We start from the raw sequence: 23986 nt of genomic DNA, 5'->3' as shown, positions 1-23986 counted from the left end.
TTGCTTTCCTGTCCAGAGTCTTCTGTCACTTCTTAGTCTAAACACTGATAGTGATGTCAGTTACCTGACGTTTCAAGCGTTGACCTGTCTGGAGCAGCTTTGTAGAAACCTCAGGAGTCGTCTGCGTTTCTACAGGGATCCGAGCTTCCGCTCCGCCAAGCAAGGTGTCCAGCCACACCAATTTAAAAAATAATTTCTTAAACATATCATGAAAATCTGACTTTTTCCATGTTTAAATGCTATAATTGGGTTCCCAGTGATTCTATCAACCTAAAAAATGTGAAAAAGATCAACCCAGTAACTTAGTTGTGGTAAACCATTCCTGCAAGCATGTGAAAAAACAGGTAATTGAAATTTGTCTCCCCTTGTGATGTCAGAAGGGGATAAAACCGCCCCTCAATCTGCACTATCCAACCACGGCACTGCCATTTACTGTAGAGATCAGCTCATTTGCATTTTAAAGGACACACCCAAAACAGCAAATTTTTGCTCACACATACAAAGTGGCAATTTTAACATGCTTTAAAAAATTATCCAAATGGCATTTTGAGCTAAAACTTCACATATTTACTCTGGAGAAACCAAAGTTTTATTTTACATCTCAAAAAATGTCTTGTGAAATGTCCCCTTTAATCTAGCATGATTTCAATGCTTAGCAATTTGTCTGTCTTCTAAATGTAATTTTAAACTTGGTGTGGACATTTTTTGTTTGTTTATATATTTCACTAAATATATTTTATATCCATCTTATTGTCTCACTCCTTTAGATCCTGTTTCTCAAAACTCCTCCATCTCCTACTCTCAGGAGGTGAGGGGAACACAGCGCTCCGGTGTCTCTACCCCAGAGGAATGTTCTCCAAGACCCTCTGTAGTGGGCCGACCTGGTCAGCGGGTGCGCGGTGATGGCCAGGATGGGGATGCTGCCTCTTCTAGGTTCATACAAAAGTTCCTTTTTACCACCTATTATGCAAAATTCACTTTTACAACATGGTTGAACATGATGTGTATTGGCAGTGTGTGAACACAACCACACTACGATGAAAAAAATCCACCCATTAAACCAAAGCAGTCTCATTAGAGATGCCGTTTTGATTCTCTTATCAATGTGAGGTCATTTTGATAAAGCCCCGCCCACTAATAGTCCAACATAACCATAGTTTCCACCCTCAGAGAGTTTTACTCTGTCCATTAGATACGGTTGTCTCAGACTGTATTAATCAGGTCTATTTAAACTGAAAGCCTTCACTGTCTGTTGGTAAGGAAATGAGGAGCTGGAGCTCTTCTGCATGTAAAGATTCAGACATTATAACAACGCTGCCACCCAAACCAAAATGAATTGGCTAGCGGAATTGGCTAACTGGATAGTGGAGCCAAACAGCGTTGCCCTTATCATTGCTACAACATAAAAAGCAGCCTCACCTCCTGTAGTGCATGATCTCGGGTGCAGGTTTTGTGTAAATTGTGGTGTTTGTGATGTCACTAAAACAGGAAAAAGCTCACTTGATGTAGTTTTTTAAAAGCAATTTTTGTTAAAGACAATACCTTCATTTTGTGTTTATGTTCAAACAGCAACATTACACACAAACTGAAGTTAAAATAAAAAAAATCATAATCAAGGAGCCCTTTAAGGCTAGCCCATAATTACTAGATTTTGATTTATACTGTAAAGTATATCAAAAGATGAGGACAAAAAAATATAGAAGAGGAATTCAACACTGTTTTAACTTTTTCAAATGTTGCCCGCAACCATCCACGTCTTTGTGCATAAAGTTTTTCTTTTATTGTATATAGCGGGAGCAGCAGTCAGGGAGGGCTTCCCCCCGGGCCAGCCCGGCAGTCTCCCCTCCCGCAGCCCCACCTTGAGCTTCCCCCAGAGATGGAGGCGGAAGATTCACTGGAGCTACAGCTTCAGCAGTGGAGCCTGGCTAGATTCGGCGTGGCGGTTGTAGAGCACGCTCTCCCTCTCATCAAGACAGGTCAGAGACCTCTTAAAACCTCAGCTACAGCTGCGCCGTTACAATCACGGACATGCTTTCAAATTTCATCCATCTTTTCAAATTTCCTCTTTCATCTCGCGCTTTAAGAGAGCCTGAAGGTTTTCCAGCGGGCGATGGAGTTGCTGGCGGCGGCACAGGGGCTTCTGGGAGATAGCGTTGCCCCTGAGGTGTGGGACGAGCAGAGCCTGACTGCGACAGAGCTGGCAAGTGTCTTCAACAGCCCTCCTCCATGATGCAGAGCTGCAGCCGTGAGGCTGATGTCTGCATCAGTGCATACAAACACACACCTGTCGCCTCTCCGTCCCAAGCACTCCACTCACTTTGACAGATGGTCATTGTAGAATGTTAAGCTATCAGCGCACATCAATCATGGCACACTGGTTATTTCTTAAGCCAGGGTCACAACTTTTCCCAATACTGACCACAATTTAATACTGTACATATCTGTTGATCTCATCCAAAAAAACTAGTAAGAAAGTAAGATTAACTTTGAACTTCGAATTTTTCGAAAATAATCCACACCTGATGTGTTAATGCTGCCATGACGTGAAGCGGAATGTGTTATTTTTTTATAATTCAACGTCAATTATTCCGATTATATCACGGTTACCACACCATAAGACATTGTTCAGAGGTTTTATTTTAAGACATTTTACATGTTTTTGTCCATTAAATGCTTTAAGTAGGACATATTTTGTATGCATGCATCTCATCTAAAGCCTTCATGTTATTTCTAAAACGTTGAGAGAGAGAGAGCGTGCATTTGTGTTTGCAATAATAATAATAACAACGTGAACAAGTTGGCCTATCAGTATTTATATATACATTTTTCCGGTATTTATAATATAATATAATTTGTGCTAGTTTTATATTATCAGGAATGAAGCAATAATAAAACGGGCAATTAGTGTTTATTTATTGTATTCATTTTCTTCTATTTAAAATTTTTATTAATTCTTTTCAATGTATTTCTTGCAGATATATTTATGCTTTATCTGTTCAAATAAATAATACTTTTATTAAATAAATAAATTAAAGTTTGTTAAGTTAAACTAGGCGTAGTGATATGAAACTCTAATGCAGTCGATCTGGAACTACTTCATAGGTGTGCAACCAATCGGAAGCATTCAGCGGCCCTGTTGTATATGATCTAATAACGCTAATAGACATTCTTGGTGGATAAGCTTTATTTTGTTACTTAAACAATTGCTCGTCAAGGGTTTTCCTAAATGCGTAAATGCTGACTTGCATTGCTATTAAATGTTTTGCTTGCTCAGCCCTACACATCAATTTGGCTTCATGAGAAAAAGTGTTTAAAAGCAATTATTTTATTTTTAATTTGAATTTCACACTATAACTGTTTGTTGTTAAACTAATAGTTCCCCCAAATATGAAAATTCATAGTTTATTCACACTCTTGCCATCCCAAATGTATAATAATTTTACATTAAAATGTCTTCATGTTATGTCCTAATATGGGGGCAACAGCAACATGGTGAAGCTCCAAAAAGCCCATTGCCTACATCCATCATTACACATGACTATTCACAACACAAGTGTTATGTCTAATATATCATAGACATGCATTACATTAAATCTATACAAAGAACGATGTAGGTCGAAAGGGTTTTAAAGTTGCCTCTTCCTGCAATGTTTTTTGCCTTTTAGAAATGTTTATAAACATGCATGTTAAGCTTTCTGTGGGTGCACATAAGTGAACCTACCCCTTATGCACATGAATATGTATTTTAGTGCATGATTCCCCCCTCATTGATTTGTAATGCATGCTCGTGGCATTTTATCTTGAAAACCTGTCATGCTACTTACTTTGAAATGCACAGGACTCTTGCTGCCCCCTACTGGCAGGTTGTTGCCATAAGATCATTGTAGTACTAATGTGTACTTTATGTTTTGCAACAGAGGGAGAAATTACATACCTGTATAGAGATGTTGGGAGATGTTATGTGTTACCATCATAGCATGACCTCCTCTGAACAGCTCGAATCATCTCTGATCCACCACAGTATGGTCTTCGTAGGCACTGCCATATTTACAGTCCGTCTCCTGCAAACCTTGTTACCTGTGGAGAAGGTGAGCGAGCATATGGCTGTTCCATTCTTAGACATTAATAAGCCACGTCGACGTCGCTGAATGGACATATGGCCATGTCCTTCACGGTCATTATTAAAACAAATGAGAGTGTGAAAAACCCCAGAAGTCAGTGTGAAAGGGTCAATTGTTCAGTTATGCTGTAGACTTAAGTACAGCACTGCAGTTGCAACAAAATCATTAGTATTTATTTATTATTCAGTATACTAATGTGTGTTGTTTGTAACTTTTGTGCTCGTTAACTTTTTATGCCCTATTGTTTTGTCGTTTGATACAGGCTGGAGAGAACCTACCGGAAAGTACAGTGGCTGCCATATTTCTCATATGTCTTGATACATCTTTCAGTGTGGCATACCCTATTATACACGAGTCAGCTGTGGCTTACCTAGAACAGGCTTGTATTGAAAGATACAACCTGTATCGCAGAGTGTCTCGCATTTCTCATTGCATGGAGGCTACATGCACCTTTCTAAAGGACGCACAGGCTGAGGTAATAGTTGAAAATATGCTAAACGATTTACTTGTAGGATATCTGCAAGAGGAATGCTTTTTCAAATGCTTTTTGGTCTTAAAGGTCACCCTTATATGCCAATGTCTTAGGTGTCCCCAGAATGTGCCTGTAAAGTTTCAGGTCCAAATGCCCTATAGATAATTTATTATACAGTACCATGTTGAAAAGGCATTTTGAGGAAAAGTGCAGTTTTTGTGCTTCCCTCCCTGTTTACTTTTATCTATACTGAAAGCATAAACTGTTTTTAACTCTTTCCCTGTCAGCATTTTTTCAAAAGTTTAATGCCTCCCAGAAAATGTTCATATATAAATACAAATATAAATGTAAATATATATTATATATATATATATATATATATATATATATATAAACATACTATATATGAAAAGAAAGAACTGACCCTCTGCTTTAAAAAAAAATTCTCTTTTTATCACCTTTTAAATATGGGTAGGTTTCTTCAAAAACACAAAAAATCTGAGATAATTCCATTTTTGTGAAGGACTTTTGATAGAGATCAGATTCAGAGCGATCCTCAAAACTTAGACGGACATACGGCTGTTTGCCCTAGGGCAATACTTCCGGGTTTTATAAGTTGCGGAAGTGATGGATAATAGCGGAATTGCGGATTGACAAGATAACTCGTCAATGGTGGGGAAAGAGTTAATAAGACAATCACCTAACTTCATTGTTCATAATGAATGCGTAGTAATGAATAATGTAAAGAAGTTTTAAAATAGTGATTATGGCCTACCTTTGGATGGTTTTGGGGTGGGGCCTGCGCAAAGTGATGTCAGTTTGCTCAGAAAATGCCAGCAGCTTGTCACATGAGACCGTTGAAGTTTTATGAGGATTTAAAATAAAAAAGTTTGCAGATTTTTATGATTTACATGGTGGTTGTGTACACACACACAGGCGATACACAATTATATTCAAACTAGGGATGCATAACGATTAATTGCGATTAATCTATATATATATATATATATATATATAATCTATATATCATATATGTGTGTGAACTGTGTATAATATATAAATATGCACACATGTATAATTTTAAGAAAATAATTTTTTTTATATATAATTATATATTATACAAAAATATAAATTATACATAAATATAAAAATGTATATACACTTTTAAATATACATGCATGTGTGTGCATTTATCTATACATAGTTATTATACACAGTTCGCACACATATATGATGTAAACAAAAACTTTTATTATGCTATAGATTAATCGCAATTAATCGTTATTCATTCTTATTCAAACAACATATAAGGTGACCTTAAAGGAAACATTTTATCATGAAAGTAAGCACCATCATTATTTTATAGGCATCATGTTTTCTCATTGATTCAAAGTTGTTTCATATGAAACGCATAAGTATAGTAAGTATCTTCGTGTAGCTCATGCTATGACATTGACGGTTCATAGTGACCATGGCTGCCAAGCTCCAAAAGTAAGAAAAAGATACAAAGACGGATGATAAAAATAGTCCATGGAGGTGACAGATTTGAGTGAATTTCAAAACTATATGGTTTCAAAATCTTGCAATATAGTGCATATGCCATGTGGATTATTTTTATGCTGTTTTTCTTATTCACTTTGCAGTTTAAGATTGTTATTGTCAAAATTTCTCCATAAAGATTCTTCAATTTGTTACTTGTTTTCCATAAAATAGAAACAGCATACAGGTTTTAAAAATGGCATGAAGTAAATAATGACACGTTTTTTTATTTCAGCCATTTTCATAATTACAAAGTTTGATTGTTTTTCCTATATTTGTTGCTTTCTTACAGGGTGATAAGAATTGGCATGAACTTTTGGATCTCGCTGAGCAAGCAACTGATGCTTTTCCATACCATCAGCACTTACCGGTAGTCAAGGAATGCGTCCAGATTTGCTCCTACCTGTGAGTTACCTACAATTACAGAAACCGCCATTGACATCTGCTGTTTTGTCTGCCGCTACCGTAGAGGTGTCATTGTATGAAAATCTGTAAAAATCGTGTCTCTCGTAGGTGGAAGTTTGAACACGCGAGCCCGCTGCTGCAGTCGGAAAGTCAGAAGATATTTCTGAAGCTTTTATCTCATCCTCTGTCCCCAGTGAAGGCGGAAACCTACTCTTGCACTCTGAGCATTTTGAAGGTACAAGCTGTGCTATGGAAATTGGGCGCTGGGGCCTATTTTGAGGCAGATCAAGTAGAAAAGTAAGAGAGGAAATTCATCCAGTTTTGGTGCCCAAATCGGCACCAAATCCAACTTCTGATGGTAGCTTATTGTACATTGTTCCTAGCTGGATATCAGCTGATGTTGTATTGTTTAGGTATATGATCATCGTGTCTATAAACTAGTAGACCAGGTAGTCCATCTTGATTCACCAGATTAGAGTGATTTGTTAGACCAGTGGTTTTCAAACTGAGGGCCGCGAGATGGTGCCGGGGGGGCTCAGTTTTATGACATTTTATGAAATACATTAATTTATCATGAATTCTGTGTAATTAAACCTAAAAAAAATAAGGCTACTAACCAAAAGCACCACTTTTTTGTATAATTTAATGTTTTTTTATTAAAATGTTGAGTTTTAGAACAGTTTTTTGTCACAAATTTACTTTGGGGGGCCGCAAAGGAATGCACCGTACACAAGGGGGGCCACACGCTGAAAATGTTTGGGAACCACTGTGTTAGACTCTCTTTGTAAATCAGGTGGTTAGGAATTCTTAAAGTTCACATAGCACATGCTGTCTCATCTTATGTTAATCTTGAGTACCTATACAGTAGTATTACATCCGTTATATAGCCAAAGAGTTTTCAGTTTTTTCAGATTTATTAAAGACAGATCAATCCCGTTCTCCTGGAGTCATACCGCGGATGGAGAGAATCACGGGCAAGCAACTATCTTTGGATAACTTATAATTCACTACATGTTCGTGTCGTTTACATTATATGCACTTATGCCAATAAAACGCAGATGCATGATGCAGTTTTACTTACCGTCTGCGACACATGACCCATTTGGGACCACCCCATTTCAATCAAATCCAGCATTAAACAAACGCACACCCACAACTTCGCTTCTTCCCCGGATACACAAAGTATAGAACAAGCTTACATTTTTCTCACAAACAACAACAACACACTTTTTTGGGGACGTTGATCTCGTGTCTGCTCTTGGTTGGTTTGTGTGCGCGCTGTGGCTAAAGTGACCATATAAGGACTTCCACTGTACTTCCTGCACTAAAATTGCCAATAAAAGAAATAAACCAAGATTTTTACGTATAAATCTTTCCGAAACTTGTACATAGAATGAAAATAATTTCATTAGCATATTTGCATTTAAAAGGACACACCCAAAAACGGCACATTTTTGCTCACACCTAAAAAGTGGCAACTTTAATATGTTATTATAAATTATCTATATTGTAGTTTGAGCTAAACGTCACATATTTATCCAAAGACTTAATTTACATCTTAAAAAAGTTTGTGAATTGTCACCTTTACACAGTGTTAATAAGTCAGAATGCATAATAATTTCTTTGAACCCCCCTTTAAACACACCTGTTCCAATTTTTTTTCTTTTTTCAGCACCACTGCAAAAATCTAAAATTGCTATCATATTCCAAAATTTGTATTATATATTACTATTCTACCTAAAAAATCTAATAGTAATTCATTGAACTACTCGACTATCATGCCTAGCCATGGTTAAACATGACCTTAAGCTGGTATGACCTGGTATGTCCTCCAGGGAATATAATATTTCGGTGTACAGTACTTTATGTAAGGGGTAAACTGCAGTTACCATTGATAACGTGTGTATGTGTGCAATATATTAAATTACTATCACGTTTCCTTGCCATTCTATTACACTCCACATAGAGCGATGGTGACACCTGACCTCTGTAGACACCAATATTGCCACCCTATCCTGCCTCTCTCTTCCCCACAGGAATGTTTAGGAGTTCAGAACGTGGCCAAACCCGCCTCATCCATCTGCAGCGGCGTGCACTTCCTGTTTCACCCCCGCGTCCTATATGAAATCAGCGTGTTTGGCCTTCAAGACCAAGCAGGAGAGGTGAATTATTCAGCTTTTCCTTTTTCTAGCAGACCGCTGTGTAATGCACAATGAAGGAATACTGTGGTATACAGATACGAAGCTTGTTAATAAATTATGTAGCCATACATCGATGTGTTATTAAGGTCATGCTAAAATAATGTTTGACATTGGAAATGCCCTTGCCCCACCGCTTTTTGTGACATACCATAGATGCTGGATTTGTAGCTAGCCTGTTGTAAGTGCAAAATCATGGAGCCATTAACTTAGTTTATGTGTGATCCAAAGGTGAGCTGCGCTGCCAAGGATATCCTGCTCTATCTGCTGAAAGGACGATTGATGATGACAGCCGCAAGCTGGAGCAGGTTTAATGAGGCCCTTTACGTAGTCATTCCCGTATTACAGGTGCACAGTCTTTCTTTTCCTCTCTGTTCTCACACACACATACGCAAATGCAATCTTAAATCAAACTGGGCCGGAAAAAAATTCTGTCTAATATTAACATGTTTGCAAGACGCCTGGGGCAGACTAGTAATATCAATGTTACGTCACATTCTATTTTAAACAAGGTTACCAAAGCTTCCTTATTTTTTTTAAACCCCCATATATACTATGGTGTCGTTGAATATTCATAAATCTTGTCAAGGTCATCACGTTTGATTCATGTTTTGCTGAGGGCACTCTGTAATTGGTTCGTTCTGTCAATAAAGCGGTAGTAAAATGCTCTCTTGACATAACGTGTTTGTTTATTATTGTGCTCAGCTGGGTTTTCATTTGCGAATCTTTTGTTTGCTGTGCTTGGTAAATCCTGATGCATTTATGTATATTAGAGTTACGCATGCACAGACGACGTCCTGGGAAACTGCGCGTTGCTGATAAGCGAAGCATCTGCCGATAAGGGAGATGAGGTGCGTTCTCTGACAGTCAGGCTACGGGCCGCCCTCCGGCTTCTGTTCACCAAGCATCACGCGTGAGTTCAATGTGCACAGCCTGTGTGGCAAAGTGCATGAATATTTCGGACTGTTTGATCTAAATGTGCTTTTGAGGTTTTTTTTGTCCATGTTTTTACCACCCACCCATTGCTGCATACTGTGCTCATTGCTTTTCTTTGGGGGCTTTCAGTGTGAGGACTATCGCAGTCAAGCACCTGCTGACGCACCTGACCAGCGTTGAAGGTGCTGCGACCTCCAGACCAGCTCTGGACGGTTCTGTGCTGTCCTCTATACCAGATCTCTTCATTCTCAATAAATTTGTTGACATCAAGTTGAATAATCGAGTCGATAAGTCGATTGTGAAGGTAATTGGGCTGTTTGCGAATAACTGCTGATTTACAATGCTTTTGTATCACTTTGAGTTTGGCAAAATACCTAGGACTATAATTTTGCTTGCATATAAATGTGCATCAGTAATTGTTTATTTCTTTTGGGGAAGAAATATAATTTAACAACAGGCTGCTCAGGGCAAATAAGAATTGTTTTCCTGTTTCAAAATCACTGCAAGAGACGCTACTAAAATATTTATCTATATCTTAATTATGCTGCTGTGCTCCCAGTGCAGTACGTTAATTTGATATACCTCTCTCTCTCTCTCTCTCTCTCTTTCTCTCTCTTTCTTTCTCCTCCACTGTATGGACTTTTTTCTATCTGAACAGGTGGAGTCTGTAAATAAGTTGTACAATATTCTCACGTCAGAGACTGTGGATGTAGTTTTACGGAGATCTGCAGCTGAACAGCTGGCTGTTGTTCTGCAAGGTATCCATACATTCATCCATCTGTCTGTACATCCATCAATCAGTCTATGCACAGGGTTCCCAGGGTTTCCTTGAAATCCTTGAAAGTTTGTGAATCTGGAGAAAAAATTCAAGGCCTGGGAAGTTTTTGAAAATGTACATACATAGATACAGGTCATTGACAGTGCTTGAAACTATTTTATGGAAGAAAAAAAATCCATGATATTCCCTGTGTAGTTTAGGATAATATCATAACAATTCTAGACTTTTTAAGCACAAATCACTTTAAATGCTTATATCTTCTGTATGCGAATGTCGATTCATACCAAAATGTTTTTTTGCATAGTTGTGTTTGACACATGAAAACGTCTTGGGTTACATATGTAACTGTTGTTCCCTGAGAAGGGAACGAGACGCTGCGTCTCCCTTGTCATACTTCCTGCATCCCTGTAACGCCGTCTTTGTCAATATTTCAGATAGCGATATACTTCCTGACTCCCGCGTTACCCTGTCTTTGTTGTTAAGCCTCACCATTGGTTGAATTTGATATACACATTCAGTCACACTTACCCTTGAAGGCGTCCCCAAAGTGTCACCGCAGTGACGCAGCATGAGTTCCCTCGAAAGGGAACTGTAACAATATATCTTTATAGGTAACACGATGTAACCTTGCTCTCACTTAAAATTTGTCCCCACATTTAGTCCTTGAATTTGAGGGTATTGGGCCTGGAAAGTCCTTGAAAGGTCCTTGAATTTGAAGTTAACTAAGGGGCTGTTTACACTTGGTATTAAGATGTGTTTTCATCGATCGGATCGAAAGTGGACGAGGGAGACACATTACGTTTACACCTGGATTTTAAATCCGTCTCTTTTGTCCACTTTCGACCACTTCAGTCCTGAATACTGTGAGGGGACGGTCCGTGAGACGGTGGGCAAGTCTCTCTGCTGTCATTAAAACGCGAGCGGGAGTAATCATGAGTTTATATGGACGCAAGCTAATATTATGTCGGAGTCCACTGCTTGTTAAGCAAGTAAACATGCTGCACAGTGTTTTGTACGTTTATATGTTGGAGCTTTCTCTGAATTTTCAGCACAATTGCTGAAATAGGAATGCGCAACTTTCACGCTTTCAAAACGAAACTACGGAGAACACCCGCAGTAGTTTTATCAATGAAAGGCTAAAAATAGCACTGTTTACCGTATGTTCACGCCAGAAGTAAAAAAAAAGACGTATAACTTGTGTTTAATACCTCAGATTAGATAAATGGGCGGAGAGAAGGCGGTCGCGTGTGGCTGTTCGAACACATTCAACCACATTTGCGTTCCGCAACTCCACGATCCGATCGAAAGTGGTTTCGACTACCTCTGGATGTGGTTGAAAGTGGTCGAAAGTGGACGCGTTCAAAACGTTTGAACACCGTTTACACCTGGCATTAACGTCATCCACTTGTCATCCGATCGACGAAAACGCATGTTAATGCCAAGTGTAAACAGCCTCTAAGGTGTGAGAACCCTGTATGTATTCGTCTATAAGCCATCTACCTATATGTCTATGCAACTATCCATCCGATAGCCATACACCTATGTCGTCCATACTTCTGTCTATAAATGTGTCTTTCTGTCCATAAGCCATCCATCCATTTATCATTCAGCCCTAATTTGTATTTCATTGATTTTTTATAGATCCATCAATGCATGCTGTTCTGAAGACCTTGGGTTTATCAGACAAGCTTGTATCCTTCATCTCGGAGAGCGTCAACAACAATGCAGCGGTAAATCTCGCATTTTATTATGAATGAGTTCAGTTCCAGAACATCAAGACAACTGAAGCCTGCACATGCTGTTAGATACTAGTGTCTGTCAAGAATCAGTCAGTCCTAATTTTCTTCTTTCGTATGATCTGTACATCCCCAGGCTGAAAGCTTTGTGCCCAATTCTGCCCTGCTGCTAATGCGGCTAATTAACGTGAATTACACACAGAAATGTCCTGGCAGTTACGCCAAAAGCAGAATCTGATACTTCGCCTCCATTTGCTACGCCTAGTTAGCTGTTGCCTGCAATTATGATGTTGTTTTGGCTGTTTGTTATGACTGCTGGGCTTTGAGGCCGTCTCATGCAAGAGTTTCACTGAATGTTGTGACTGAAGCTGACTTTGTTGTTGTGACATGTTGTGACTTTTTTCTCTTACAGTGCGGTAAATGTGGTAACACCTTTCTAAACAGCTTAACACTGCTGTTGTTTATTGCAGATGTGGTTTCACCCATGCTTAACACTGTGTCAAAGTTCTTCTGGCAATTAGCAGCACTCCAATTTATAATTTAACATATTTCATCCAGAGCTTCTGATTCCCCAGATGAGATCTGCAGGGATCTTACGACAGTAAAAGGTGTTGCATTCAGGTTTTGTTTCATTATGCAGAGCTTGGATTGCTTGTTGGAGCCTAGCATGTGCATGCTGAGAAAGCTGGTGTTTAAAGACCCATCCCTGCGTCACAGTCTGGCTCAGCAGACATCTCTTCTCATCACATTGCTCAGAGGTACGATCTGCCATGCCCAGAAAATCACTAACGAGACATAATTTCAGCTTGCGGTAGTTATAAAGTTTAGTTTTACTATCATAGTTACTGGTTTAAAACATTAAAATGGGCAAGTTCGTAAAATACCCTTTAAGTTCTCTATGCACAAATGACACATATAATTTTTTATGCACAAATGGCAGATATAATTTTTTAAACATGTTCCTTAAATCTTCCAGATATTTATAAGGATTTCCAACTAAGAGCTCCCTCATATGCTGTTTGTAAATGCATTTGGTGGCTTGTGTTCGTCTTGAGTGCACTAACATCATTTTTTGTAAAAAAAAATTTCTTGTTTTTCTAATTTATAATAAATGAGCTGTGCTGTTTTGCCCCTTATAGCTTTGTTTTATGATGTATTTCATCTGTGTCCCAGGATGTGGTTCTTAAAGCTACAGTATAGCTAATGTATAGTGTTTCCATTTTTCTGATATTTAAATTCTTTATCCTTTATAGAAATGACACTCTTTAAAATATTTACAGTGCATGCACAAATCATGCATTTAATATAGCAAATATGCAATTTATAATTTGTTTTTATTCTTTTTTTAAAGCTACTTTGTTAATAAAGGAAAACAAAGGTGACGTGAGCGAAGCTGCTGCATTGATATCCATGCTGCTGTTTGATGAAATAGCACGAATGGATGTTTGGTATGTTTTTGATCTTACATGACATTGGTTTATTATAGTAACTAACCCTTAAATGGAGAGTTAACTTTATCATTATTTACTTATCATCATATCATTTGTAACCAGTGTTGGGGGTAACGCATTACAAGTAACGTGCATTACAGTACGTAATAATATAACTTTTCTGAAGTAACGAGTAAAGTAACGCATTACTTTTTAAATGTACACATAAATATTTGAGTTACTTTTTTAAAAAAGTAATGCAAGTTACTTTTTTAGTTTCATTAATTCTACCACTAGTTATAATTTAATTTGTTTAAAGGAATAGTCTACTCATTTTCAATATTAAAATATGTTTTTACCTTAACTAAGAACTGTTGAATCATCCCTCTATCATCTGTGTGTGTGCACGTAAGCGCTGGAGCGCGCTGCGACGCTACGATAGCATTTAGCTTAGCCCCATTCATTCAATGGTACCATTTAGAGATAAAGTTAGAAGTGACCAAACACATCAACGTTTTTCCTATTTAAGACGAGTAGTTATACGAGCAAGTTTGGTGGTACAAAATAAAACATAGCGCTTTTCTAAGCGGATTTAAAAGAGTAACTATATTTTATGGCGTAATAGCACTTTTGGGAGTACTTCGCAGTAACACCCTCCCTCTCCCATTATGAGGGTGAGAAGGGGAGCGGACTTTTCAGGCGAGTCGAAGTACTCCCAAAAGTGCTATTACGCCATAAAATATAGTTCCTCTTTTAAATCCGCTTAGAAAAGCGCTATGTTTTATTTTGTACCACCAAACTTGCTCGTATAACTACTCGTCTTAAATAGGAAAAACGTTGATGTGTTTGGTCACTTCTAACTTTATCTCTAAATGGCAGCATTGAATGAATGGGGCTAAGCTAAATGCTATCGTAGCGTCGCAGCGCGCTCCAGCGCTTACGTGCACACACACAGATGATAGAGGGATGATTCAACAGTTCTTAGTTAAGGTAAAAACATATTTTAATATTGAAAATGAGTAGACTATTCCTTTAACATAATTCGAAAAAGTTATGTACTGAATTAAACTAAACGCAGTCACATTATGCACTCTATGCGTACACGCCTGTGTGGGAACCGCTTGAGTCAGAAACTGAGATAGCAGGTCAGAGCTCGACATTTTTTTGTAGAAATATGCAATTTCTGAATGCAGAACTTTTCAGTCATAAAAAAACACCTGCAAGGCCTGAAAGAGATCAAGCCTCAGCCAAGAAAAAGTAACGTAAGCATTACTTTCCATGAAAAGTAACTAAGTAACGCAATTAGTAACTTAATATTGTAATGCATTACTTTTAAAAGTAACTTTCCCCAACACTGTTTGTAACCACTTTCTCAAAACCCCAAAATTTGAAATCTCAAAACTTTATTTTTTTGAGTGGATGCAGCAAAATTGTGATCAAAATTCTAGGCCAGGAAACTCGCCTACAAACTTCACTTTGCTACCCTTTCGGGATTTTTCCATTCAAGTTTGGTTTATGTAAAAGCCTACAACTTCCCCATTCAGTCAACAAGGTCATTACAGCGGTAAGCCAGTAGAGAGCACTTAAAAACATTTTCATTAATATGCGTAGTAAAGACTTCATTTGGATTTTAAATGTGATTTTCTCAATATTTAGATTTTTTGCACTCTCTCAAGTTCCAGATTTTCAAACATTATATCTCAGCCAAATATTGTCTTATCCTAACATACCATACATCAATGGAAAGCCTATTTATTCAGCTTTCATGTTATTCTTCTGAATCACAACACAGATTTTTTTTGGGGTTTTCTGTTTACTATGGGAGTGGATGGTGACCGCTCAGCATGCACAAAGCCGCCCGCTGCTAGAGTTTTGTAAAAGCATGGCGCTGCCATTAAAAGTAATTGAAAACATATGCGGGCTGCAGGAAAAACAACTTGGTGCACATGCACACGCCCCCTTACACCTCTGCTTGTGGATATCACTGTTGTTACACATTATTTAAAAGTAAACATCCTAAAACTTGGTGGATGGTGACTGCCTTGTTCACCATCCACTCCCATAGTAACCAGAAAAAACTTCAAAAGTGTGAAATAACTCAACTTGTGTCATATATTTTAAGTGTCCTGAAAACATGTACACCTTTACTTGTGAATATCACTGTTGTTTCAGTTGTTACATATTATTTAAAAATAATCACCATAAAAATCTGCCTTAACAACAGTTCAGAGACTGAGGAAGTGCACTGAAAGACAGGCAGCACTTTATAAAAAAATTGCATTTGGGTTCTGAACAAAGAAAACATTTTGGGTTAAAACGAATTAAGGCAACTACGTACAGACGTTTAAATGTTACATTTAATAATTTTTTTTTCCTCAAACAGGACTGATAAAGCAGGCTCAGATACAGCCTTGTCTCCCTTCTCACTGCCCGCCTCTGTAATACGAAGGTAAATCAAATAATTAAAACATTCTAGCTGTACATTAAAAGGTGTCAAAGACGAATGGGATATGAAATATGTGTCTCGTTCTTTCTCACCCTTGCTATTCTCACAGGTATAATCTGCCGTTTAAAGCTCCTTCACACCATGCGGTGAGTCCCTACTGTTCAGTTCTCCCTATGTACTCAGACCTGCTGAGTCTGAAGCCGGCTTGGGAGGCACTGCAGATCACCTGGAACAGAGCTTGGCATTCTGGGATTGATGGGTTACTGGAGCATCTAAGGGGCTTTAGAAGCGATGTACAAGAGTAAGTTGTATTTACTAATATGTATTTATGAGCTTAAGGGGTTATTGTCTTTAAGAAATTGAATTTTGGAGTTTTTATTGATTTTTAGAGTGTTTTTTTTCATTTAAATTGTATTGAGCACTGGGAGTTGTAGACAGTAAATCTGGTTTATCTTAAGAGTTTTACTTTGGCAAACTGCTGCACCACACAATTACCCTTTGGGACATATGTCTTTTTAAAAGCACTTCTGCTGCTCTTTTGTAAGCAACGCTAAAATTAATACAGACCCGTTGGCTGTAAACCTGTCTGGCCCTACTTAAAGAATAATTTACCCCAAATGCAAAAAAAGTAGAATTAGTACAAAGCGTGCACATATTCTCAAAAGCCATGCAATAGCTTAGTATAAGAAACACATTTATTAACAAAGTTCTTCCCTCCTAAAGCTTCCTTGTATCTTTTTGTGAACAGAATCCATACTAATTTCTAATGATGTCTCATTCTCAAGGTTTCACGGTGATCTGGTGCTGTCCGAATCCCTGTCTGTGTTGTTACGGATAAGCAGCATCAGATTCGGTTTGCAGGACTGCATTGAGGCGGTCGAGGAGGCCAGTTCACACAGTGCCGTGACCGCCGCTATGACCAGGATGCACCTGTACCTTCTGGCTGACCGATTGGCTCTCAAATCCACCACCCAGAGCAACAAAAGCATCCTGCAAACCCTCAACTGGCACGCAGCTGTGAGGAGGTGTGTCTCTGTGCATAGTTGGGTCTATACCTCAGATTTTTGATGTGTGATCCCCGAGTGTGCTTGCATATCACAATCCCAAAAAATGAATGAGCTGAATGATTTCCATACACAAAGCGGGACACCACTTTATCTTTAGTGAAATAGATATTTCAGTTAGGGACCCTTTAGTGCAAATTAAGCTCAATCGGCAGCAAGTACTTTGGCATTGTAAATAAATGGTTCGGTCCAATGAACATTTAAGTATTCGTTGTTTAAGGTCACTTCTTAATATTTTAACATGAGACTAGTCTACACTTACTAACCTTGTAAAGTTACATCAATAATTTTGATCAAGCCTGGTAACTTGATGTCTGTGCAAAGATACCAAGGCTTGAAGTGATATAACCTTGTTGGCTTAAGCTAAGCACATCATTTCATATTTCAATTCATAGATTTCTCATGGTACGCCCAGCCTGCCATCAAGATGAGAGATTATTGGTGGACATTGTGTCTTTCCTCAACACCTTTTTCAAGCAGAATCAGTCCGAATCAGACCACCAGGATCTCAAATGGCTACTAGAACTGCTCCTAAACCAGGTATGTACGAATAAACCAGAGCTTGACTGTGCTGAATCTTTTATGGATGAGTGTTTGTCTGTGATGACTTTACAGGCCTCGTAAAACAATAAAGAGTCTTATCTTACCTTTAATAAAATTACTGTGCCTCCCCACCACACGCGTTTAAATGAGCACAGTGTGGTGTATTTATTAAGAAGAGCTGAAATAAATCAAACAGCAGAGAGATAGAAATGCATTAATATCGTATTACTGCCGGTAACGGAGAGCCGTTTGTCAACCGTAGTTATTTCTTCGACAGTGGCTGTTTTTGTTTTTCACACCGGGATTAATAGCAGCTTTTCCTCAAAGTTTCAGCCTGCCTCGCCTCACATTAATGCGTATGTATGCACACAAAGCTGCCCTGACGCTTGATGGAGAAAGCTGGATTTGATGAAATGCAGCGTGGGGGAGGCGGTGAAAAGCAGAGCGAATCCACAGTCGCTGAAGTGCTTCTCAAACATCTGTGCTTTCTAAATCAAGCTCATAGTCAGAATACTGAATTGATTTATTCTGTTTAGTGCTTGCTAAGGCAAATATATTTCTCCACCCAAATTTTGAGTGTGTAACTTGTCATCATGCTACGGAGTACAGACATGAATGATAGGTATATTTGTGTGGATTATTGATGAGTAGCGTACTGAACTGGCAAAATATATCTAATACTAACATTAAAGAAGGAGTCCTATACATATTTATAGATCGTAATTGTATAAATACTTGGAGCTGGGGTTTTTTTTTTTAGCTAGGGACAGACGGTAAGCAATCACACTCAACACCCTGACAGCATTGAAATGCCCTATGAACCAATCAGAGCACATATACATTTAGGCATTTGGCAGTTGCTTTTTGCAATTCATTCACTCTATATTTTAATCTATATAGTAAATGTGTTTCTTGGGAATCCATGACCTTTGGTTGCTAACGCAATGCTCTAATAACTGAACTACAGAAACGCCCTAGCAACTGGCTCTTGGTGTCCTAGCCACCAACCAGGACAGCATTGGAACTGCCTTTGTGTCCTATCAACCAACCAGAAAACCTTAGCAAACTGGTTTTTGGTTTCCTTTCAACCATCCAGGACACCCTAACAACTAGCTTTTGGTGTCCTAGCAACCAAAAAGATTATGTAAGCAAATGCCTTGTTGTGTGTCTATTGGTGTCCTATCAACCACTTGGACAGCCTAGCAACCATCTGTTGGTGTCTAAATCCCAAGTTATAGTCTTGAGTAAGATCTACGCCGTAGCTGCAGTTTTGGTTACACGGGTGGATACTGCCTAACAGGGGTCTGGATGTGTGTTTGCACGTCGACGCGGACGACGACGCAGAAGTATATATGAAAACCGATGTGTACCCTACCAGTGATGCGCGGGTCAATGTATAAACAACCTGCACACGACTGATGTTTTCTACTAACCCGCCCACAACTCAAAAGACAATTTTTTTTTACCCGAACCGCTTCCTGGCACGCATTTTTTAGAAGTAGTAATTGTTTAAAATAGTTAATTGGCATTGGGCCGTGACCCGAATATGATTAAAAATATTTTTGGATGACTCGTAACCGCAGGTGATTTTGGATCAACCCGCGCATCACTGTAGCCTATGCCATCGCGACTATTCTGTAGGACGTACACACAATTATAATGATCCCTTTAGCAACCACCTGGAACATCATTGCAACTATCTCTTGGTGCCCTAGCAACTTACCAGTAGACCAGGGATGGGCAATTTCGGTCCTGGAGGGCCGGTGTCCTGCAGAGTTTACACCCTAGCAACCATCTCTTGGTGTACTAGCAACCAACCAGGATGCCCTAATTACTGGCTCATGGTGTCCTAGCAACCAACAAGATTACTTAAAGCTGTAGCCTATGATGTTGAAATCGGTCGAGAAAGCCTGAGATGGTTAGTAAGTTTTAAAAAACTCATCCCGCCCCTCTGTGCTACCTGATCCCTCCCACCGGGAAACGACCTGAATAACGTTACTCATTCAAGCTGTGATCACCGGTAGTAAACATCGGAACAAAGATTTACCGAGCAGTAAACACATAAAGCCTTGAAGGAATAAACACTTACAATTATGACTGATTGACGTTATTTTCTTTCACAACAATGTTTGGCATACGTTTCCCCTCCTGAGTCTCGGGGTCCTAGCAAATAACCAGAACACCTTAGCTACTGGCTCTTGCTGTCCTAGCATCCATCTGGAACACCCTAGCAATCATCTCTTGGTATTCTGACAACCAACCAGGATGCCCTAGTGACTGGCTCTTAAGAACACCCTAGCAACTGGCTCTTGGTGTTCTAGCAACCACCTGAAACACCCTAGCAACCATCTTTTGATGTGCTACATGTAGCAACCAACCAGGATGCCATAGTTACTGGCTCATGGTTTCCTAGCATCCACCTGCAAAACCCTAGCAACAATTTCTTGCTATTCTGGCAACCAACCAGAATACCCTAGTGACTGGCTCTCAAGAACACCCTAGCAACTGGCTTGTGACGTCCTAGCATCCATCTGGAACCCCCTAGCAACCATCTTTTGGTGTACCAGCAACCTACCAGGATGCCCTAGTGACTGGCTCATGGTTTCCTAGCAACCAACCAGAATGCCATGGCATGTCCTAGCAACCAACAAAATTACTTAAGCAAATGTCTTGTGATGTTCTAAGAACCCCCTATAACACCCTAAAAATAATCTCTTGGGGTCCTAGCAACCAACCAGAACGCCATGGCATGTCCTAGCAACCAACAAGATTACTTAAGCAAATGTCTTGTGATGTTCTAACAACCCCCTATAACGGCCATTCCCAAACTGTGGTCCGCGGACCACTAGTGGTCCGTGAGGGTACTGCAGGTGGTCCGTGAAAAGGCAAAATAAGAATATGTATATTTTAATATACAAACTCGTTCATATTTTGGGCGAACATGTACTGCTGCCTAATAAACGTTACTGTGAACTCATTCATTCTGGTGCCTGTGAACGGCACGCTCTCTCAGTTTAACGTCGTTCAATAGGGTGCCAGATTTGTATATTCTTCCAGGCGAAAACCCGACTAAAACACACTGTAAACAGGCCTTAATGTGTAGCGGAAAAAACACCCAATCTGGCAACACCGCCACCACTCGGTGTTCACCAGTCACGCTGCATACGTCATCAAAACAACACAGACGCTGTTGAAATTCCTGCCGCACAACTCAAATAGTTTAACATTAAATAACATCATATTTATCCTAAATCATTAACGATCAACATAGGCTGCTAACGCATATTCCGGATCTTGAAATAGACTTTGACTAAGCTCACGCTATTTAACGTGCACGTGTGGTGTGCAATACCTGCGAGTTGTCATACACGCAATGCCTCACAGCGCTCACCCGGGGTGCGACCCCCACCCGACTAGCCTTCTTAAGGTATGTGTAAGCAAATACAAAAATTAAAAGACAGTCAATGCTAATGTAAACCCTGGTTGGATAAGGATTTAAAGTTGGACATAAAGATGGAATCTGACGCATTTAGCTTCAGTGTTAAAACTGATCAAATAATTGCTGTCTGTGGTGGTTCTATATGGGCTATAATGGCAATCATTTAAAAAAAATAATATGGGAAAAAAATAACTATAAATTAGTTCATTTTTGGAACTGTGACCTAGTTTAACATTTTCAAATATGAACTATGAACTGAACTAGTTCATTTTAAAATTTGTGAACTGTGAACTAACTAGTTCATGTAGAAAGTGAACTTTCCCAACACTAAGAATATGTATATAAATAATTATGATATAAGGTTAAGAAACCTGTTGTACTGATGTGATGACCAGTTACAGTTTTAGTGCTAGTAAGACTATTTAGATGTGCAGATTAATTCAGGACTTTGTGTGGACATATTTTATAATTATAAAATATTATTAGTAATATAAGGTGGTCCGCGAAAATTCTTGATTACAAATAGTGGTCCACACACACAAAAAGTTTGAAAACCCCTGCCCTATAACACCCTAACAATCATCTCTTGGGGTCCTAGCAACCAACCAGAACACCTTAGCTACTTGCTCTTGGTGTCCTAGCATCCACCTGGAACACCCTAGAAATAATTTCTTGCTATTCTGGCAACCAACCAAAATACCCTAGTGACTGGCTCTCAAGAACACCCTAGCAACTGGCTTGTGACGTCCTAGCATCCATCTGGAACACCCTAGCAACCATCTTTTGGTGTACCAGCAACCGACCAGGATGCCCTAGTGACTGGCTCATGGTGTCCTAGCAACCAACAAGATTACTTGAGCAAATGTCTTGTGATGTTCTAAGAACCCCCTATAACACCCTAAAAATAATCTCTTGGGGTCCTAGCAACCAAACCAGAACACCTTAGCTACTTGCTCTTGGTGTCTTAGCATCCACCTGGAACACCCTAGCAACAATTTCTTGCTATTCTGGCAACCAACCAGAATGCCCTAGTGACTGGCTCTCAAGAACACCCTAGCAACTGGCTCATGGCGTCCTAGCATCAACACCCTAGCAACCATCTTTTGGTGTACCAGCAACCGACCAGGATGCCCTGGTGACTGGCTCATGGTGTCCTAGCAACCAACCAGAACGCCTTGGCATGTCCTAGCAACAAACAAAATTACTTAAGCAAATGTCTTGTGATTTTCTAGCAACCCAATAGAACACCCTAAAAATAATATCTTGGGGTCCTAGCAACCAAACCAGAACATCTTAGCTACTAGCATCCACCTGGAACAACCTAGCAAGCTTCTTCTGGTATTCTAGAAACAATCAGGATGCCCTAGTGACTGGCTCTTGGTGTCCTAATGACCAACCATGACGCCATAGCAATTGGCTCTTGGTGTCTTAGCAGCCAACCAGAACACATTGGCAAATGGTTAGTGGTGTCCACTTTCAGATAACCACATTTGCAACCACATTTGGTAGTTAGACAAATTCTTTATGGCCAGATATCCCTCTCTATATCTTCAAAAATTTAAAAAAATATATTTTTTCTGCTGTGGGGATTTGTAGGCAAGTCTATAAAGGATTGGTATTTCTGGTGTGTCTAGAGGCACTGGGCAGCTGTAATTGACAGATCCGATTGTTAAGTAACCATGCGTGTTTGTGTGTAGGAGTCACACACTCTATTGAACCTGTTGCTGAGTGGTGAACCGCAGACAAACACACAGATCCAGGGGGAGGCAGATGAGCTCCAGGCCCACCTCAGCCACCGGCTACAAAGAGAACTGACAGAGCTCTTCAACACTCTGCTTCTACGACTGACACACACTTCTGACAGGTAACACACACACACACAGTGAGTATGTGACACAAACACAGAACAGTGACTCACAAACCCGTCACACGCACACAGTGACTCACTGACTTATTTATTGACAAAATCACACTTAGTCTATCTTTAGAGCCCACACACACAATGTGCCACCTGATTACTACCTTGGCTTTGTTTCCTGTTCGGAGATTATACAATTTAAAGTTTTCATCCAACAGCATGCTGGAAGATATATTTAATAGTTATTCATATGGAAAGTTTGGAAAAAAGAGAGTGAGAGTCTCCGGTATGTGCACCAAAGCTACGGCTCTGTCTTTTTATTTATTAAAGGTATGAAATGACTCTAATGTGTTTTATTTTAAACAGGGTGATGGGTATTGAGACTGCTGTGCTTTTTAATTAAATCTGAAACCAATAAGCTGTAGTTGCTATTGAGTTCAGTGTGCACCTGTGGTTAATGAGGGTGTGAAAACACCCAACAACATCTGTTTGCTCCTCAAAACAAACTCGCTGAGACCATTTAGGCAGAGAAGACAGATTTGTATTTCCTAAAATACTCTCTCTCTCTCTCTCTCATGCTTTATATGCATAACGGTTTTACTACCCTCATAGGGAGACTTGTACCTCTACCTGCCATCAGGGGAAACATACAAATCTAATGATCCTTTTAATTTCATTTTGTTATTTATGGAGTAACTCCTCGAGGATCTGTAAATCGAAAACTCCCACTGTGTAATGCAAATCTGATTTACCAAGACATTTCCCTGCATACATTTTCATTTTATAAGCTGGCAGCTGAAATCAAAGATATCGTTCAGTCTGGGTGCTTGCTTGTTATAGCTTTTTGATGTTATGGTTAATTTAGTTCTGTATGTTTCGTAACACAAGCAATATTTTAAAACACAGCATGAATTTCTTTGCAGTCGACAGAAATGTGAGTATCATGAGTTGTCCACGGTTACAGTGGTGTAAAGTTAAAGAAAATTAGGATATTACCACACAGCTCTTCTAATTTGTTGAT

At 39.2% G+C, this 23986-nt stretch overlaps 1 protein-coding gene across 2 annotated transcripts in view; it reads left to right on the top strand.

Annotated features, from left to right (window-relative positions):
• rttn (rotatin) overlaps positions 1-23986 on the top strand; it is a 52099-nt gene that overhangs the window by 3139 nt on the left and 24974 nt on the right. For both annotated transcript variants that reach the window (XM_065294990.1, XM_065294989.1), the window contains exons 7-27: positions 17-164; positions 768-933; positions 1792-1976; positions 2085-2200; positions 3918-4088; positions 4384-4596; positions 6425-6537; positions 6646-6772; positions 8574-8699; positions 8967-9083; positions 9509-9648; positions 9801-9975; positions 10330-10429; positions 12091-12179; positions 12826-12943; positions 13537-13633; positions 15999-16064; positions 16171-16362; positions 16847-17086; positions 17521-17665; positions 22805-22971. In XM_065294990.1, the coding sequence (XP_065151062.1) occupies positions 17-164; positions 768-933; positions 1792-1976; positions 2085-2200; positions 3918-4088; positions 4384-4596; positions 6425-6537; positions 6646-6772; positions 8574-8699; positions 8967-9083; positions 9509-9648; positions 9801-9975; positions 10330-10429; positions 12091-12179; positions 12826-12943; positions 13537-13633; positions 15999-16064; positions 16171-16362; positions 16847-17086; positions 17521-17665; positions 22805-22971 (3011 nt within the window). The remainder of the gene's footprint in view (positions 1-16; positions 165-767; positions 934-1791; positions 1977-2084; positions 2201-3917; positions 4089-4383; positions 4597-6424; positions 6538-6645; positions 6773-8573; positions 8700-8966; positions 9084-9508; positions 9649-9800; positions 9976-10329; positions 10430-12090; positions 12180-12825; positions 12944-13536; positions 13634-15998; positions 16065-16170; positions 16363-16846; positions 17087-17520; positions 17666-22804; positions 22972-23986) is intronic.

The sequence above is a fragment of the Paramisgurnus dabryanus genome, chromosome 22 (assembly GCF_030506205.2).
Source record: "Paramisgurnus dabryanus chromosome 22, PD_genome_1.1, whole genome shotgun sequence".
Lineage (NCBI taxonomy): Eukaryota > Metazoa > Chordata > Actinopteri > Cypriniformes > Cobitidae > Paramisgurnus > Paramisgurnus dabryanus.
The sequence above is the reverse complement of the archived record's forward strand: the minus strand, read 5'-3'. Positions and strand labels throughout refer to the sequence as shown.